Source organism: Cercospora beticola, chromosome 8, assembly GCF_033473495.1.
Source record: "Cercospora beticola chromosome 8, complete sequence".
NCBI classification, from domain to species: Eukaryota; Fungi; Ascomycota; class Dothideomycetes; order Mycosphaerellales; family Mycosphaerellaceae; genus Cercospora; species Cercospora beticola.
Genome location: NC_088942.1, coordinates 1,252,357 through 1,270,354, shown reverse-complemented (window position 1 = coordinate 1,270,354; position 17,998 = coordinate 1,252,357). Strand labels below are relative to the sequence as shown.

At 52.6% G+C, this 17,998-nt stretch overlaps 4 protein-coding genes across 4 annotated transcripts; 3 read left to right on the top strand and 1 right to left on the bottom strand.

The window, feature by feature from the left end:
- Positions 1-1,478: 1,478 nt before the first annotated feature.
- RHO25_011776 (uncharacterized protein) lies at positions 1,479-3,062 on the bottom strand (the record flags this gene model as incomplete). Its single annotated transcript, XM_023603193.2, has 1 exon — positions 1,479-3,062. The coding sequence occupies one exon, from the start codon at positions 3,060-3,062 to the stop codon at positions 1,479-1,481; it is 1,584 nt and encodes a 527-aa protein (XP_023454418.1).
- A 2,494-nt stretch (positions 3,063-5,556) lies between these two features.
- Positions 5,557-7,669, top strand: RHO25_011775 (uncharacterized protein; the record flags this gene model as incomplete). Its single annotated transcript, XM_023603192.1, has 6 exons — positions 5,557-5,854; positions 5,913-6,130; positions 6,182-6,358; positions 6,411-6,837; positions 6,895-7,454; positions 7,511-7,669. The coding sequence occupies 6 exons, from the start codon at positions 5,557-5,559 to the stop codon at positions 7,667-7,669; spliced, it is 1,839 nt and encodes a 612-aa protein (XP_023454417.1).
- A 3,616-nt stretch (positions 7,670-11,285) lies between these two features.
- RHO25_011774 (uncharacterized protein) lies at positions 11,286-13,630 on the top strand (the record flags this gene model as incomplete). Its single annotated transcript, XM_023603191.2, has 6 exons — positions 11,286-11,725; positions 11,814-11,860; positions 12,309-12,609; positions 12,673-13,287; positions 13,343-13,402; positions 13,459-13,630. The coding sequence occupies 6 exons, from the start codon at positions 11,286-11,288 to the stop codon at positions 13,628-13,630; spliced, it is 1,635 nt and encodes a 544-aa protein (XP_023454170.1).
- Positions 13,631-15,608: 1,978 nt separating this feature from the next.
- On the top strand, positions 15,609-17,174 carry RHO25_011773 (uncharacterized protein; the record flags this gene model as incomplete). The annotated part of the gene is made up of 2 exons (XM_023603190.2): positions 15,609-15,729; positions 15,793-17,174. The coding sequence occupies 2 exons, from the start codon at positions 15,609-15,611 to the stop codon at positions 17,172-17,174; spliced, it is 1,503 nt and encodes a 500-aa protein (XP_023454416.1).
- Between the last annotated feature and the right edge of the window lie 824 nt (positions 17,175-17,998).

Below are 17,998 nucleotides of genomic sequence, written 5' to 3'. Positions count from 1 at the left end.
TCTTCAATACCCAAGCGAAATCTGCCCTGGTCTCTCATATGCCGGGGACATACGCTGAGGTCGGTTCGCGGGCGCAAGTCCGACTTTCTCCAGGAACTTCTGCGCGCGCGCATCCCATTTGTGCATGGACTCGCTCCCGCGGGACTTCAGCAGTGAAGTGGTTGAGCTTGTGCTTGTGCTTGTGGAGCTCGTGGTGCTGTTTACTCTCTCTTTAGGGCAATCGCTTGGAGTCAAAGGGCTGGCTCCACTCTCAGATTTGGGCTTGGTTGTGGTTGTTGATGATGCCATTGCTCGGGACTTGTCTTCGGTGCGATAGTAATATGGGTTTGCTGATGCGATGCTCATGATTGTTGATGTTTGGATTCTGGTTTTCGGATTCTGGTTTTCGGATTCTGGTTTTCGATTCTGGTTTTCGGATCCCGGTTCCTGGTTTCTGTTTTCTGGTTGCTGATGTTGTCTTTGATCGTTTGATGTCTACAAGTCAAGGATGCTCAAATTGTTCTGATGAGCAGCACATCGTTCCCAGCGACGCCATATATATAACGACCTGTTCATCGATGCTTACAGATGTCATATGGCGCTGTGTAGGGAGCGGACATCCCAATTGAGACTTGCCATGCGACTGACGTGGATGGGGACCTGCTTACACATACAATAGCCTCAATAGAGAATCTCCGCTACGGTTGTCATCCACGTGTAGGGACGAAGCCATACATTGCAGTGACTGCACAGGTCGGTCGGCTCGTCCTGAATAGGCTAGCCCGTTGGCGGGATAACGTTATAGCACCCATCAATGTAGCGGAAGAATAGCAGTCCATTGCGGCGGACGCCGACCGACATGGCCCCACCTTCATCCCCAGTCACGACCAACCACCGCAAACCAAGAGGGGTCCAAAGCAGGCCTGCAAAAACGCAGGGCACCCCCAAAAAAGCAACAACGTCCCAGAACCACAAAAACCATCTCCCACATTTCCTTCTCTCTTCTCCCGACGAAACAATTTGCGCAAGCAATCCAAGACCGAATGCTCCAAAATCGTGGTTCAGAACGCGTCCGGTCCCGATCGCATCGCTCCTTTGCTCACATACTCGAGGATGCGTGTGTGCCGATTCGCTCAATGCCTGCGGCTGCTAACGGCTGTTGGAACGCATATCTGCAACTTCGCCAATGAGACCCGGTTATCTCGATAACATCTCGATATATTTCTGGGGCAATCGAAATTTTGACGATTTGCGATTTGGCCGACTTGACATCTTGAGTGTGAACCAAGATTTGATAGACTAACATCAGGGTCGTGCGTGAGTCATTTGCATGCGTTCTTGTGTCGCAGATGTGGACACACTCTGTGTTTGGGTAAAACAGGATGTGTAAAAGAGGTGGAGTGCGAGGAGAGGGTTGGATGTCGAAGAAGATGGAAATTCAAATGTGCATTTACCAATGCTACGCTAATGCTCACGCAGAAACAGCACGCAATCGACGTCTAATGCGACCGCGGTTCTAGTAATAGTTCTCCAGCCGGTTTCGACGCTTTTGCGAATCCAGCTTCTCGTGTATGGATCTTTCGACCTCGCAGATACGTCGCTGCCGCGAATCCCTTCAACGTCCTGCCCTCATAAGGCGAGCATTTATTCCGGAAAAGCATTGTATTCGGCTCGACTTCAAATGTGCTCGCATCATCGAAAACGCAAATATCTGCGTCCATTCCTACTTTGAGCTGGCCTTTGCGACATTCGAGACCGACTTGTTTTGCGGTGTTTGAGCAGCACCAGGTTACGATGTTGAGAAGGGTCTCGTTCACGTCCATGTTTCTACGCATAGCCTCTGTCCATAGGATGCTGAGACCAAGACCGACCGAGCTGATTCCGCCCCAGGCTTCGAAGAAGTCGCCTTCTGCAGTTTTGGATGTGCAGCAGCCTTTGGCAGCCTTGGGCTGCGAGCCTGGTACGTGAGATGGCAGGAGTTTCAAATCCGGTGTGCAAGGCGAGTGGTCTGATACCACAGTCTTGATGATACTCTCCTCGTTGAGCATCTCGGCCCACAGACTGTCCTGGTTCGACTCTGATCTGATGGGAGGGCAGCATTTGTGTCTGGTGTCGCCATCTGGAATCTTCTCGGCTGCCAAGCTCAGATAATGGAAACACGTCTCGGCTGTGATTTTGACTCCACGTGCTACGGCGGCACGAAGCATGGGTATGGCCTCGGCAGCTGAAAGGTGTACGATATGTAAAGGCAGATTGGGTGCAAGGTGTGCCAGATCGAGGATCTCCAGGATCGCGCACACCTCGAATGACGAAGGCCGCGAGTCCAGGAAAGTTTGATATTTGTCCAGAGGGCCTGAGGGCTGGAGAGGAGGCAATGATGTTTGCACATCGTCTCCCACAGACTCTGTCACAGGAGGTATCATCTCGGCGTGGAACATGACTGTCGTCGGCTCGTCTGCCAGCTCTTCAAAGACCTTACGAATGTCGAGAGAAGACACTGCAGGAAATTCTTCGACACCACTGTCGATCAAAAAGCCTTTGAAGCCCCGCACACCAGCTTTGACAAGCGGCTTCAGCTCGTGGGCATTGCCAGGTATTACCCCGCCATAGAATCCAACATCGACCCAACATTTCCCTTGAGCAGCAGCCACCTTCTCTTTCAGGCCCTCCATCGTGGTTGTGGGTGGGATTGCGTTGAGTGGCATATCAACGACTGTTGTGACACCACCAAATGCTGCTGCACGAGTGCCAGTCCAGAAGCCTTCCCATTCTGTTCGACCGGGCTCATTGAGATGCACATGTGCGTCTACGAGACCAGGTAGGAGTACATGTGGGCTGTGGTCGGTGTAGGGTGTCCCAGGTGGAAAGTCTGAAACTGGGAGGACTTGATCGTATATGGTCACGATCTTGCCTGTGGAGGCCGATATCACGATTGTGGCTGGCGAGAGGCGGCCTTCAATCACTGCTCGGTTCGAAGCAATGACACTGATTCCAGATGCATCTGTAATGCCTGACAAGATTGGCGACCCTTCTATTGAGGATACTTCGAGCGGTGTATCATGTCCAGTTGCATGAGGGGCCATCTTGGCTGTGTCTGCTGTAATCGATCAAAGAGTTCTGGAAGTGCCGGTCTGCTTCAGAAACAATGAAATAATGCTCTGGCTTCTGGATAGCAATGATGGCGTTGCAGGCACAGTAGGAAAGGTGTGTAGTGCTTGTAGGAAACGCAAGAGTAGACGAGTCGACCAACCTATGCAAGTGAGAATCGGGAGAGGGGTGCACACTGCAGCAGATAAGAGTCCATGAGGGATTCCCCTAGACGGGGTATCTGCTCTTGCATGTGAGTGGCGCATTGTAGGGCGGTCTGAGTCCGATTCGGCATGGAAACAAAGCGCACTCTCCGGACAGGCGCAGACGACAATAGCCGCGGGTTTGGTAGTATACGAGAGTGGTCGAGGACAGGCGGAAAGCGTATTATTACTCGATGGAAACTGCAGAATAGGGCGCTAGTGCTTGTAGACGACGGCCATTGTGTGTTGGGTGCCGTCGCGGGCGGGAGATAAGGCCAATCCGCATTTAGGAATGGGACATGATAAGGCGGATGTGGTTGAAGTTGAAGGGCGCTAGCCCTGGCTGCAGGTCCTTGGCTGGGTTGGCCGCGGCCAACTTCTTCTTCACGGTCATCTCCGACCCATCTCCACGCCAGATATTATGCGCAACAGATTCGGTTTCCCGATCTTCTGGGTCGATTTCAATGTTGTTGAACTGCTGTCAAAATGTCCATGTTGTCGTGAGAAAGAGGCATGCTTACAGCTACAACAATGGAAAGAGGTGAGCGTGCACAATAGCTGCTGCCGGAGCGGTGGTGACGTCCTCCGTGTTCTCGACCTCAATGCGGCCGACGTTAATTTTGTTTTCATCGAGTAAGCATTACTCGATCGTTTGCTGACAAGGACGACTTGACTTTGCTTAACTTTTCTGCAAAGCGATTTCCACGAGGCCCTGCCGAAAGCTACCTTGCGGCTTGCTGCGCGAATCTGAGGTCTGGAGCAATCGGCATCCTGGGCGAATCTTGCTCATCAACAAGACGCCAGAACCCGAGCGAGAATTCCTTATTATGGAACTCCGCGAGGACATCACAGACACTGCAGCGGCATCACGATGTATACAGGAAGACTTTGCGGATGGCTCTCAGGATCCAGCACATTGAAACACATCCGTTGTGGCCGGCCGCCGTCAACTTGGAATAGGCGAGTGCCTACGTGGTTCGCCGGACTGGGTTGGAACGTAGGACTCGAGGCCTCCGGCAAAACTCGGCTGCAGTGCTGCAACATTCCGTCTCGTTGAGATGTATCTCATCTGCTACGCCTCGCCACAAGTGTGCTGACTCAGGTCAAGCTTTTGCAGGCTGCGAGAAGACACACCCACGAGGAGGTGAGCATATGACTTAATTTTGGTAGGTTTTGGTGGCATTGGATCATGGAATTTGCCCCAGTATCGCCTTCGTGCAAATATGCGGCCTTAAAATGCGGCTCCGGCCACCGTATCCATTCGTCGAGGCATTGGAACGCGAAACACAAGAGGATCTCTCGACGCATATGGCACGCGAGGCGAGCTACTGTTCGTTGAAGCCGGTCTTTCAAAGTTACTCGCCAGATGTTCGGCAGCAGGTTCGTGGTGAATTGTCATTCTGTAAAATTGACTCCTGGACCGCGAAGCAGCTACATTTCGTGCCTTTGCAGCAGCCCTTTCGAAGGTGGAGGAGGTGGCAGAATATGTTGCACTCAAGCTTCTGTGGAATGCGCGAATCCCGCGAGCAGAAGATCGTACTGTGATTGCAGCGGCATCCGGCACCATGTCGGGGATGTGGTACGAAACCATGCGACTTGCCATACAACACGCTCAGAGAAGTCATCGAAGAGATGGAGTTCACAGAACGCAAGGGCGAGTAGATTTCGATCAGAAGTGGAGTCGGAGTTCGCGAGACATGATCACGCGGACCCGACAGCTTGGGCGAGCAAACAACGACTCCATGCGCGTCTCCGAAAGCAACGAACTCTTCCACGCACTGCGCGCAGCACTCCAGAGACATGCTGCTGAATAACGAGGAATAGTGCCTCAACTCAGGCACAGGTGCGACCTGCCAGGCACGCTCGCGCACGATGGCGACACATGTGGTCTGCGGAGCGAGAGCTACAGCAGGCCATGAGGTACAACACAGCTCGACTTCCGGTTGCCTTTGCGTTCCACTGTGCACTGGCTGTGAAGCCCACGCATCTCATGAGGTGTTTCCAAGCTCATACATCATTGAGTCAACAGCATTAGCGCAGCACATTCGTCTCTTCGACTGCACCTGTTCTTCTCCTTGCTTGGAAAGTGGCGTCCGAGACTCTCGATCCGAGCATCTCCAGCACCGAATTGATGAAGGGCGTCTGCACTGTTAATCGTCTGGAATTCTGCACATCTTCTCATACCTGCTAGTCCTTTCCTACACTACAGCCCTGCAAACAGACCGTCTCCCAAGAACGGCTGCCGATTCCAAAGACAGTCCACATTCGATCATTCAACCTGTTCGGCATGCGCACAAATCCACAATTGTGCCTCCTATGGCTTATATGCCTGACTCGAGCGACATCACTTTACAATCATGAGATCAAAGAGCTGACTCCGAGAACGCCGTCAGCATTGCCAAAGAGACAAGACATTGGCTCGGCTCATTACCCTATCACTGGAGTGCAGAACGCTGGGACGCCACCAAGGCTCGAGATTCGGCAACTGCAACAGCGTCCTGATCTGTTCAACATCTTTTTGCTTGGACTTGCAAGATTCCACGTCACACCGCAAGATGACAAGCTTTCTTATTACCAGATGTGCGGTTCGTTCGAACATTGGTGAGAACACTTATCGATCCTGCTTAGCTGACAACCCTGCAGCAATTCACGGCCGTCCTTATGGAATGTGGGACAATGTGCCTCCAGCGAATGGCACTGAAGACAATGGCTATTGCGTCCATGTCTCCAACCTCTTACTGCCTTGGCATCGTCCATATCTTGCTCTGTTTGAGCAGCTGCTCTTCAATCACATGACAGCATGTGCTGAAGAATTTCCAGCAGGACCACTTCGTCAACGCTATGCGCGGGCTGCAACGCAGGTATCGCACACTACTAATATCTTGGAAACCAGGCTCACTTATTTGCTATAGGTTCGGTTACCTTATTGGGACTGGGCAGTGGCATCGCCAAACGGCAGTGTGTATCCGGACATTGTTCAGCAGCCTCGTGTGTCGGTCGTCAAGTCCGAAGGAACTACCACAATCGACAATCCGCTGTATTCTTACAAATTTCATCCTGTATCGTACAAAGACATGGAGTTCGATCCTGTAAGCAGCAATATCACAACGACCCACAACACAGACTGACAATTGTGTACAGTTTGCCTCATGGAATGATACCAAGCGATATCCGACAGCCTGGACTAGCAGGGCCAGAAGCCAGAACAACCTCATCGGGCCTATGCTTGACAACCAACTTGCCTCGTTTGCGAACCGAGTGTACAACCTGCTGACCTTCTACGATAATTTTACCCAATTTTCCAACGAGGCGTGGTACGGCAGGGAGCAGAATATCGATTCTATCGAAGCTCTGCACGATACCATTCATGCCATTACCGGGCAGCAGGGACACATGACTTACCTGGACTACTCTGCTTACGACCCTATCTTTTGGCTGCATCATGTCAATCTCGACCGTCTCTTCGCTATCTGGCAAATCTTACATCCGAACAGCTATGTAGAGCCGATGGCTGCTCTATCTTCGACATACACGATCGTAAAGGGTTCAATTCAGGATGCAGATTCTCGTAAGAAATGAATGCTATTCTCCCCTCGATCATGGATGCTAACTAGTATCTAAATAGCACTAGAGCCTTTCTCGAAGGACACAAACGGCACAAAATGGACTTCAAACACTGTCAAGGATACCAGAACCTTTGGCTATACCTACCCAGAGACTTCAAAGGGCGATCAAGCAAACGCGAGGGCTGCAGTAAACAGGCTCTACGGCAGCGGCTACAATGGTGGTGGCCTTATCGGCGTGCGAGACACACCTGTGACAGCCAGGAAAATGAGAGGGACTGCGGGCTTTCTCGTGGATGGCCGCCAACGACATTATGCGGCAAGTTTGCTCTCAGATAAGCACGCCCTCAATGGCTCCTACGCCATTCATGTCTTCGTTGGCGCTTTCGACGATTCTGATCCAGGCAGCTGGCCGACGTCACCGAATCTGGCTGGTACTCATGCTACGTTTGGCAGCTTGCGAGCAAACGGAGATGTCGCGCGGAAATCACTTGTCACAGGAGGGACTATTCCGCTAACGAACATTCTTGTCCAAAAGGTTAGCTCGGGTGATTTATTTTCGCTCGAAGAAGACAATGTTGTGCGTTATCTCGAGGAGAGTCTGCAGTGGAGGGTAGCGACAGTAAGTGGACACGCATGGTGTGCGCCTATTTTGCTTTTTGTTGACAGAGGAGACAGCTCGATGGCGAACCAGTGCCTGCCGGAGAAGTCTCTGACCTTGAGGTCGTTGTGACTTTGTCAGAAATCACTCCGGCAGCGAGTGATCAAGACGTCCCAATGAAGAAGAATTTCAAGAAGTTGACTCGAATCACAAAGGGCAAAGTGGGACGAAGTTGAATTTGTCTAAGAGAGAAGTTCAGACGGCGCGTGGTTCTTCGTGGACATGTTTAGCTGTTTTGAAGCCTCAGGCAGGAATACAGGCGACTTCACCATTCCGACTTCTATACATTCCATCCAATACTTCGCTTGTGAACATTGATCCATCGAGACCACTTTCGAGCATATGCGAACGCTCCACTTTCCTACTTGGTCAGTAGACTTTTCATTGACTGCAAACCGCGTGGCCGCACCCGCAGCTGCAAGGGCCGTCGGCACGTTCTCAATTGGTGCACTTTGAACCTAAAGTTGCTCTTCCCAGCCGCGAATTGTCAGCATTCTCAGCACTCTCAGCAGAAGAAACGGGCAGGTCTCATCGGATTTGGTGAGGTTGCGACGCAGCCCAGAACGGCCCCTCCTCGTCAGCTTGCTTCGGCGCGACACAGCCCACTTCAACCTTCTTGGGAGATCTTCGTTGCGCTTCGGCTGCTTTTGCGTGGTGAGAGCGAGGTTACGGGCGCCGAGCTGGCACTAAGGGCACACTACGAACAATGGCGTTTTCTCTTCAGCCTTGCTCTTTCCACAGACGTTTCGTCATCGCTGTTGACACCGGTCATCTTTGGACGAAGGTAGCGACAACTACAGCCAGGAGCTGAATTCATTTCCAGGAAGGGGAGAGACAGGGTACTTTGCAGAAGAACGATGGACTATTGAGTCCAGGAACGTGGTACTTGTTCTGGATTTGGAGCTGCAGCCACCAACACTATACTCCTCTTTGGTCGCTCTGCCAAGTGCGGGCAATCACTTCACAGAGGCTGCCGGAGGCACCTCACTTCATTCTCGCATGGGTCTGAGACTCTAGAGAAGACGACATTGCCTGGAGCAAACGCCTCAGCGAGGCTCGCGACTGGATTCGCTCACCCGCCACGACTCTTCATGCGAGATGCGCGCCGCGACGGCGCTGGCACTGGTGCTGCTCTCCACCTCAGCCGCAGCTAATGACAGCGAGTGCCGATATGGGCAAGTAGGCCAGTTTGTAGCTCTACTGGAGAACTATGCGCCAGCGCAAACCTATTGCTCGAACTTGGTGCCACCTCAACAACTCCACGCAACAATCACGACTACGATCACACAATGCCGACCGGACCCCACCACTGCTCCGCCTGCGAAGATCAAAGCAAGGCAAGAAGAAGACAACACACAAATTGACCACGAGACCGGACCCACTGCAGCACTACAACAGCTTCGGCGCTCCCACAGAATCGCCAACACTGTCTGCGCATGCATAGTCTCCACCACATCTGAACAACCCGTCATCGAAACAGCCTACGTCACCACATCATGCTCTTCGACCTCAACTTGCAACCCAAGAACTCTGACCTGTCAACCAAAGCGAAACTGCGCCAATCCCGCTCGCTGTGCGAGCTCAAGCTATTGCCTGGAGTCACCAATTTCCGGAGCCTGTTTCTGCCATCCAGACACAGACGACCCGACAGCGGGCTACTGCATGTCTGCAGGCCCCGGCTGCCCTGAAGTCTACGAAGACTGCTCTAGCAACTCGGACTGTGGAGGACCCGGGTCATCGAAAGTTTGCATTTATGCTTGTTGTAGAGAGCAACCATTTTGCGTGGATTTGGAGGATTATAGGACAGATTTGCCTTCTACGGCTGGGACATCGGCAGCGGATGGGGGCTCAGAAGAGGCAGGGAAGATGAAGAGAGATGGAGGGTGAAGTGTTGCTAGTGCTTTGCTAGTTCCTGTGGATATTGATCTGTGAATATCTTTTTGATGCATACTTGGCATGTGATATATGCCTCAGATTTCGACTTTCACGACCTGCTAATCAGTGCGAGGTCATATCGCGAACAATTCGATGCCGCAATTCAAGACAGACTTGGGTGTAGTGGTCTTCCTTCATGGTTTCCTGCCACTACCTTCGACGGGTACTGTGGGCGAGGATAGGGCATTCCGCGATTTTTCTAAAGAAACAATACACATTTCACAAAAAGCAAATGTTGGCTGACATAATTCCTTGAACCGAGCGCAGCCCTACAGTCGTAAAGTGAGACGCAGAGACCTTCCAGAGCGAGGCAGACACCAGACGCAACATGCTCATCATGCATGTGTCTCTCTACCGGAAGAACCGTATGTGGCCAGACGAGAAGAAGAGCTGGGACAATGCTTCTGAGGACAAATTCAGCTTGTCAGCCATGGCATATCCCGCATCGGCTTGCCTCCGGCCTGCCTTCAACGCAAGGCAATACGGGTCGCCCTGTGTGTCTTCTGGACTAACGGCCAGTGAACGTATGGCAAAGGCCTCACGCTAGTCGAGAAGTCGCCTCTTGTCACGGCTTTATATGCTGCTTTCGGCATGAATGATCACTATACTTGCAGCGATGTCTAGCATTCTCGATGAAGCCACACATGCGAATACCGCACAGAATCGAAGTAGTTTCTTAACAAGAAACAAACAATAATCCCTCCTAGGCCACGGAAGTCTGTCGGAGAAGGAAGCCAAAGGATCCGAAACGTGCTCTGCTGTTGAATATGCTTGCTCTTCATGGGAGGTTGCAAAGATACTCGAATGCGGCTGCGAAGTGTAGTGAAGTGCCCTATAAGACCGGTGGGTCTCCAGGATACCCCTGCTAACATCGCATACAGCTTGTGAAGATCATGTCTCTGATGCGTAAATAGAAGTTAGGTTCGTCAGATTTTGTAGATGTGAGGATTTCCTGTTACCCCGCGCTTGGTCTCAGACCTTGTGTTTGTGTCTAATGTATGCTGCGGTGGCGATGATGAGTTCTCATCGTGAAATACTGGATCGGTCGCGGAGCAATCGTTGAGCAATATGGTAGTGAATCTGCAAGTACAGTATGACGAAAATACCACGACCTGGTCGTCTGCCCTCATCTCATTCTGGACCATCCTTGGCAAATCCCAACCTTGCATGAATGAAATCGATTCATGTTGTGTTGCATGCTCACACCAACTGACTGACTCTGAGAACTCGAGTCGACTGCGTTTAATCAACAGCAAAAATTCGGCGGGGCAGCGGCAAGAATTAAACATCGTCGTCTTCGTTCTCGCATTTCCTTCAAAGTGCCCTCCAGCCAGTGGACGTTGTGCATGTGAAAACCCTCGCAGTCGTATACAACCAAACACAGCCCTACAGTATCCAATTCCTTATACAGAGACAAAGCCGTCGGCGTCAGGATGTCCCGATTGCACAAACATGGTGTCGCACAGTGTGGGGAATCTCGTACACGAAGTCAAATTTGACATGCCAGCAAAATGATTGGTTGCTTCGCATTCCTTCCGGACCAATTGTTCAGCCGATAGAGGGTGTCATTCACGTGCAAGTGGGGAAAAAAGGTAAAAGTGGCCAGGCACGCAACCGATGTACAAGACAAGACCTAGACGAGGGCTTGTGACGCTGCTTTCTACGCGTAATAATAAGAGACGCTGCTGCGAAAGCGAGGGACGTCTTGGTTCTTCTTCTTGACCTTGCGTGGTGTGTCCGTATATGTGACAAAGGGAAGCGCTTCGTCAAGTTCTTCCTCGTTCTTCTTTCGCCATTGTCACTGTCCAGTCAGTCCAGTTCAGCCGAAGACGCGGCGACCACCGCAAAGAAGCAACCATGTTCCTCGTCTACTACCTGTACGACCGCCTCTTCTGGCTCACCCTCATCTGCGCCGGCATCGCCTACACCACCTACGTCGTCCTCCCCGCGCACCACGGCTCGCCAGTTATCTGCAACGTCCTCACGTTCGCCGTGCTCGGCACATGGTTGACAAAATGCATTACACACTTCGACGAAGAGCGACGCATCCGCCGATTGGGTAAACATGCTGTTACCATTCGCACGCATACTCCGATGAACTTGGGCATGATCGCGCAAGCTCTGTATTATTTCAGCAAGCACCGCAATCACGAGTTTTGGTTGAAATTCTTCAAGAGGACGGAGGATAAGACCTATCCATACACCGTGGAGTCGGTGACGCTGGGAGGAAGAATCGTGTTCACGGCTGATGAAGAGAATGTCAAGGCGATCTTGGCGACACAATTTGCGGACTATGGGTGAGTGTGGTCGCGAGAATGCATCTTCGACCAGCGTGGCGAAGATCTTGTCTCAGGCGTCCTCGTGATCCCAGCTGACAAGTGAAAGTAAGGGCCAACAATTTCGCAAGGAATGGCGTGACTTTTTGGGACTGAGTAAGTGTTCTCTTCCCCGTTCTGCTTTCGTACTTTGCCATGCCTTGTCTTGGACAGCGACGACGAGGTTCTGCAAAACGGCTATATCTGCGCCACAAGGACAAGGTAGCATCGCAGGAATCCTGGGGGGCAAGCTTTGTGGCATACCCGGGGAAGACGATACCGGTCGTGGCTTGATCAGTTTCAGCAACGGTTGAGCTGCACGCTGCAAGATTGGATCGAGGGAAAAGTGGCGAAGGTACCATGAGATCCGGCTGCAGGGAGCATGCCATCCGGATTGCAGCCCGCCGGTAGCCATCTCCAACTGTTCGCTTCCAAGTTCGCGGTAATATGCTTTGCAGATGGCGCTCCTCAGTTCGCATTTGCAATGGGAAGGGACCTGGAAACACCCTGTCGATCGTACTTGCCTTTGTTGAACCAGGGTTATCAGGCTGACAATCTCGACCAGGCATCTTCACCACGGATGGTGACCTCTGGCACAATTCCAGACAATTGCTGCGCCCACAATTCATCAAGGACCGAGTTTCTGATCTCCACAAGTTTGAGCACCATGTTCAGAAGTTGCTGCCCATGCTGGCTGGAAGCTCCGATGGCGCGACAGTACGAGTAGACGATCTGGTTTTCCGTTACACGCTGGACGCTGCAACGGATTTCCTGTTTGGTGCCTCAGTTGAAAGTCTAGACAATGGAGAGACCGAATTCGCTCAAGCCTTCAACGATGTCCAGAATGTCCAGGCCATGATTGCCAGGTAAGTCTCAGATTCTGGCAAGCCATAGTGCAAGATATTGTGGCTGATCGTTTGACCTTGTAGAGCTGGCCCGATTCGAGGTCTTATTCCGAAGAAGAAGTTCCACGAAGGCCTCAGGATCCTCAATAAATTCACCGATCGGTATATCGACCAAGCACTCGCACTGCCACAGGAGGAGCTCGAAAAGAAGACCAAATCCGACGAAGGCTATACTTTCCTGCACGCCATTGCTGCATACACCCGAGACAGGCAAGTGTTGCGAGATCAGCTGGTAGCAGTCCTACTCGCTGGTCGTGACACCACGGCCGTTACCCTTTCATGGCTCTTTTACGAGCTGTCTCAGCAGCCGAAGATCGTAGCGAAGCTGCGTGAGGAGATCGTCGGTCGTGTCGGCGAACACAAAGTGCCCACATACGAGGATCTCAAGTCAATGCGTTATCTCAATCATGTCATCAACGAAACGCTGCGCCTGTACCCCGTTGTGCCATACAACGTTCGGGTGGCACTCCAGGACTGTACCTTACCTCGAGGTGGCGGGCCAGACGGCACAGAGCCAATTGGCATTACAAAGGACACCCCCATCGGCTATTCCACATTGATCATGCAGCGCCGCGCAGATATCTATCCTCCCGCATCAAGTGGCTTCCCGGATCATATGAAATTCGTGCCAGAACGATGGTAAGCAACAGCTTGCCTGTGTGTGAGACCTGTGTCATTGCTAACGTTTCGAAAGGGACAACTGGACTCCAAAATCTTGGTCGTATATTCCGTTCAACGGCGGCCCACGTATATGGTAAGTAGCAGCTTGCCCATATGTGAGACATGTGTCGTTGCTAACATTTTTTGAAGTATCGGCCAGCAGTTCGCTCTGACGGAACTGGCATATACCGTGGTGAGAATACTGCAATCCTTTGAAAAAGTCGAGAGCCGAATGAGCGAGCACCCGGGGCTAAAGACGGATATCGTGCTTGCACCTGCGGCTGGAGTCCATGTTGCATTCGTGAAGAGCCGAACGGCATAGTTGATAGCCTTTCTTGTGACGTGTCATCAATAAGACAACAGAATTGTTCGTTCATGTGCCTCGTTTGTTCCTTCTTTTGGACATTCCTGCCCCACCACGGCTCCTGTGGCTCCGTCAGTATGCAGGTCAACAACATTAGAACGACATTAGCTGCCGTCTTTGCAGATATCCTGTGATTCGTTGTCACGAAAACTGTCACTCAACAAGCAGCCAACAGCATTGCTGGAATCGTGAAAATGGCCCAACTGTCAGCCCGAAAAGTAAGATTCTGTCAAAGTGCATTGGTCGAGCTGGGAAAGTCGATGCCTTCCTAGAAAAGATCTGCAGCCTCCCAGGACCCGGCCTTCTTCTGCATTGCGGATGCAGGGTGCTGCAGTATAAGTGTTCACGGATGCTGTACGGTAGTAGGAGTAAATGCATAGGAAGGGCTTCCGCCTCACGGATTCCAGCGTCCAGCTACCGCAGATCGCATTGCAGAACGCAGCATGGGCGTTGCAGATGCGAGAATTGTCATAATCGAGGACCATGGTCGAGAGCACATCTTGCTCTCGCCTGCCCGTTGGGACGCAAAGGCTGTATTCGCAATAGCGAGCCTCTTTGCCGCGCTCCGTTCCGCTCTGGCCCTGCAGTGCTGTTTCAGCGGGGAGGGCCTACAAACGAGTTTACGATGATGGTGGGGAACTCCGGGAGGGTCAGGAACATAGCTCGAGCACAAACGCGGTCCACTGTTGTGTGATGAACGACCTAGCCTGAGGCCCGTTTCGTCAAGGCCACAGCTAGATGTTTAGCGTGGGCTGCCTCTGTTCGCTTGGCTGCCTGGCTGCAGGCAATCGGCGCTGATGGTGAAGCTGTAGAAGAAGCACCGCATGGGCTCTTTCTGGATGTCTCCTGTTTGTGCCGTCGCCGCCCAGATGGTACTAGCAGCAGGTCCCGAGGGGCGATCGCGGACGAAGTGAGACTGGCGTCGTAGCTCGAGCCCATAGACCAGGCCCGCGGTCGGCGCGCGTGAACCTCCCTCCTGGAACGCGCTGGATCGGGACAGACGTCAAGCGTGTCAAGATGGCGCAGAAGGGCTGCAGGTATGCGCAATTCCGCTCGCCGGGTTTGGTCGCTGTTGGAGGGGGGTATGATGGAGCGGATGGGGGTGTTCATCGCGGGATGCTCGCCGTTCGTCGCTGCTGTCCATCATCACTGCTCTTGACGGCCTTCGCCTTATCCTGTCCTCGTACGCAGATCGTCTAGAGCACGCGAGCTCAGTGTCCGGTGCTAGCATTGGGCGTCCGCGCTAGGAGGGACTGTGGGAACTTGGAAGGCGGCGGCCGGCTCACGCGTTTAAGTTTGGCCTTTCTGCGCTAAACTAGACCCAGTAGCGTTGGACCCGCGGTCGCGGCTACGCGCGCCCGGCTTGAGGTTCCGCATCCACAACAACGCCGCAAAAGCCAGGGCCGTTGAAGGCTCGTGAAGAGGAGCGACGAGCAAAAAAGAGGAGACGGCGACGGCGCTGTTATCTTGTGCCCACGTCCTCGGCAGCATCTTGTTGCTCAATTCACTGTATCCTGTCATATTGCTTCAACCCTCCCACACGCAAGTCCTGCAGCTGTTTTCGTGCTTTTGTCGCGTCTGCACGATTCTTCCATCCGCCGGCAGCTTGCACGCCAGCGCCGAGAAAAACACGACCCGCGCCTCAACTCCAGATTTGCGCGACCCGACCAGAGCCAGAGCCCCTCAAAACATCTTCACTTCCCCGTCCGCGCGAACCACACCAGTTCCTTGCACACCTTGGGCCCTGGAAATTGAGATCCGTCGCTCACCACAACAACGACGACGCCGACAACACAAACAGCCGCCATCACCTTCATTATCCCGCCACTCACTTGCCATTCGCAACCCAAGCCTCGACTTCTCATCTCGCCCGCACTCATTGTCGCCGCTGCTATTGCTTATGCCGACGACGTAAGACCGTGCTTTTCTGCCCGCCATGTCGACACCCAATCGCTCTTCGGGCTCTTCCGTCTCCTCCAATGGCTCGTCATATCAACTCATCCTGGATCACATCCTCACATATCCGGGCAGCTATGAGATTCCTCTGAAGACAATGTGTAAGTGGACTCGTCTCCAGCTGTATCTCATGACACACACTTACATGCTCTACCCACCTCTAGACAGCTTGAACTGCGCGCCCAAGAACGCGGCAAGCCCAAGCACCCCGACCAGCAATGGCACGTCGCCAAACCTCTCACAAGGATCCTTCACGCCAGATACTCAGTCAACCGCGTCGCTCACTGAAAGCCTCATGTCGCAGCTATCACAGCTGAGCAACCAGCAGCAAACGCTGCCTCCCTCTTTCATCACTGCCTTCGTCCAGAGGTGTTTTACTCCTCAGCTTCCCCATGTGGATTTCCCGCAGGCGCTCACTGGACTCGACTACCTCAAGGACCTGGAAACCCGCAGACGGCGAGAAGCCGCTTCTGCAATGAGTCGTCTTGGCATTGACCGCGATGCACTGGACCGAGACGTGGCATCGATCTCGCCCCGCAACCTACAGTGGGTCAGATCTCTCGAGGACAAGGAGAAGAAGATTGACACCCTTTACACGCAAGTCTGGATTGGCCTTCGTCGATGGATCTTGATCAATGAACTGTCGCTGCAACCCTTCCACAAGCACAACTGTGTGGCGATGCTGAACACCCTCTACCCCCCAGCTGGCATTACCGAGCAAGCACAACCAACGACGCTCTTGACGCCTGCTGTAGTCAAGTCCCAACGAGATGGTTTCTTCAAATATGTGCAAGCCGTTGAGAAGAGCGGCCCTCGCATCCTCACCAACCTGATGCAACAAGGCAAAGCAACTCACGACAACAACGGCTGGGAAGCTGTTGTCCGCAACCTCAGCGTGTACCTTCAGGTAGCCAACAGCATGATCAACGAGTGCATCCATGTTGGCGTCAAGGTCGCCTCTAACGTGCCCCGCACTCCAACAAAGCACGTTAGGAAAGCAGATTCCAGCGCGAGCTTCGACAGCATCCCCGAAACTGAGCAACGTGGCCGTAAGAAGGCCGACTCTGGCGTCAGCTTCGGCAGTGCTGCGAGCACGGAAAACCTGCGCAGACGACTCGACTCGACCACAAGTATCGGCGCTACTTCCGTCGCGGAGTCAAGTATCACGGGACGAGACTCGAATGCAACTCCTCCCTCACCCTCACACTCTGTACGACCGAAGACACCTTCGGGCGGCAACCGACGAGGAACCGGCATGGAGCGACTGGCGCGCGGACTCAAATCCATTGGCCGCAGCAGGACCGAGGCGACCGAGATGATCGCGGATTACGAGATACCCGCCGCCGCTCCTGCACAAGACAGGCCTCTTCTGAGAAAGATGCGCAGCCTGGGCGCACTCAGTGAGCGCAAGACATCTGGCCTTGGCAGCCGCCAACTTTCAGAGACTCCCGCCTTCGACGTCGACGCCATGCGCCGGGAACGAGCATTGATTGAAGCTCGAATGGCCCAAGGCAAGACCGGCAAGCTTGGAGGCAATGAAATATAACGGCACGCTCTCACCTTCACTTCTACATGGCTCGCCACCTTGTATTGTTCGACCCATTTTTCCTTTGACGACACTGTAACGATAACACGATGAGCATGCATTACACAGAGCCGGTCAGCTCTGGATTTCCTTTTCCGCAAAGTTCAACGCATAGCATACGGAGCAGTGGTACTGCTTGGAGTTGAGACCCTTCCTTTTGTTTGGGGTTGGGTGGAGCATTGGTCTCAAAGAGACCGGATTTCAAAATTAAGAAGAAGAACTGCAACGGCAGAAGAAGTGTCCTCGCGGACCAAAAAGAACAGGCAAAAGCGGGAAAACGGAAAAAAGGTTTACCGATTGATCACAGGATGATGATCCAGCATTGGGAAACAGTTGGAGCGCTCATGAACACTTGACGCGAGGAAAGCAGAAAATATGATCCATGAGATGGACACTTGAGAATTTTGGTAGTTGGTCGATTGACGAGGCATCGTCAACGTCAACGTCTTCTGATACGTAGCTTATCACGATTTTGCAAATCGAAGCATTGAACTACCACAAGCTCTCCTCTTCCTGTTCACAATAAACTCTCTTTCAATGGCATCGTCATCAATCATCATGACCTACACACCACAACAGTCAATACTCAACGTTCGCGGCTAATCTTCTCCAAGTTGACAAGTTGATTATTTGCCGGACAGATAATGTCAGACACCGTTAAAGGCTGCACAAAATCTATGTCTTGCCTATACCACTCTGCTACGATTGCTGATTTTGATTCAATTAGTAGTACAGTAAGAGTTGGCGATTTGAATCGTTTTGTTGTCCCGCGAACCCGGATGGAT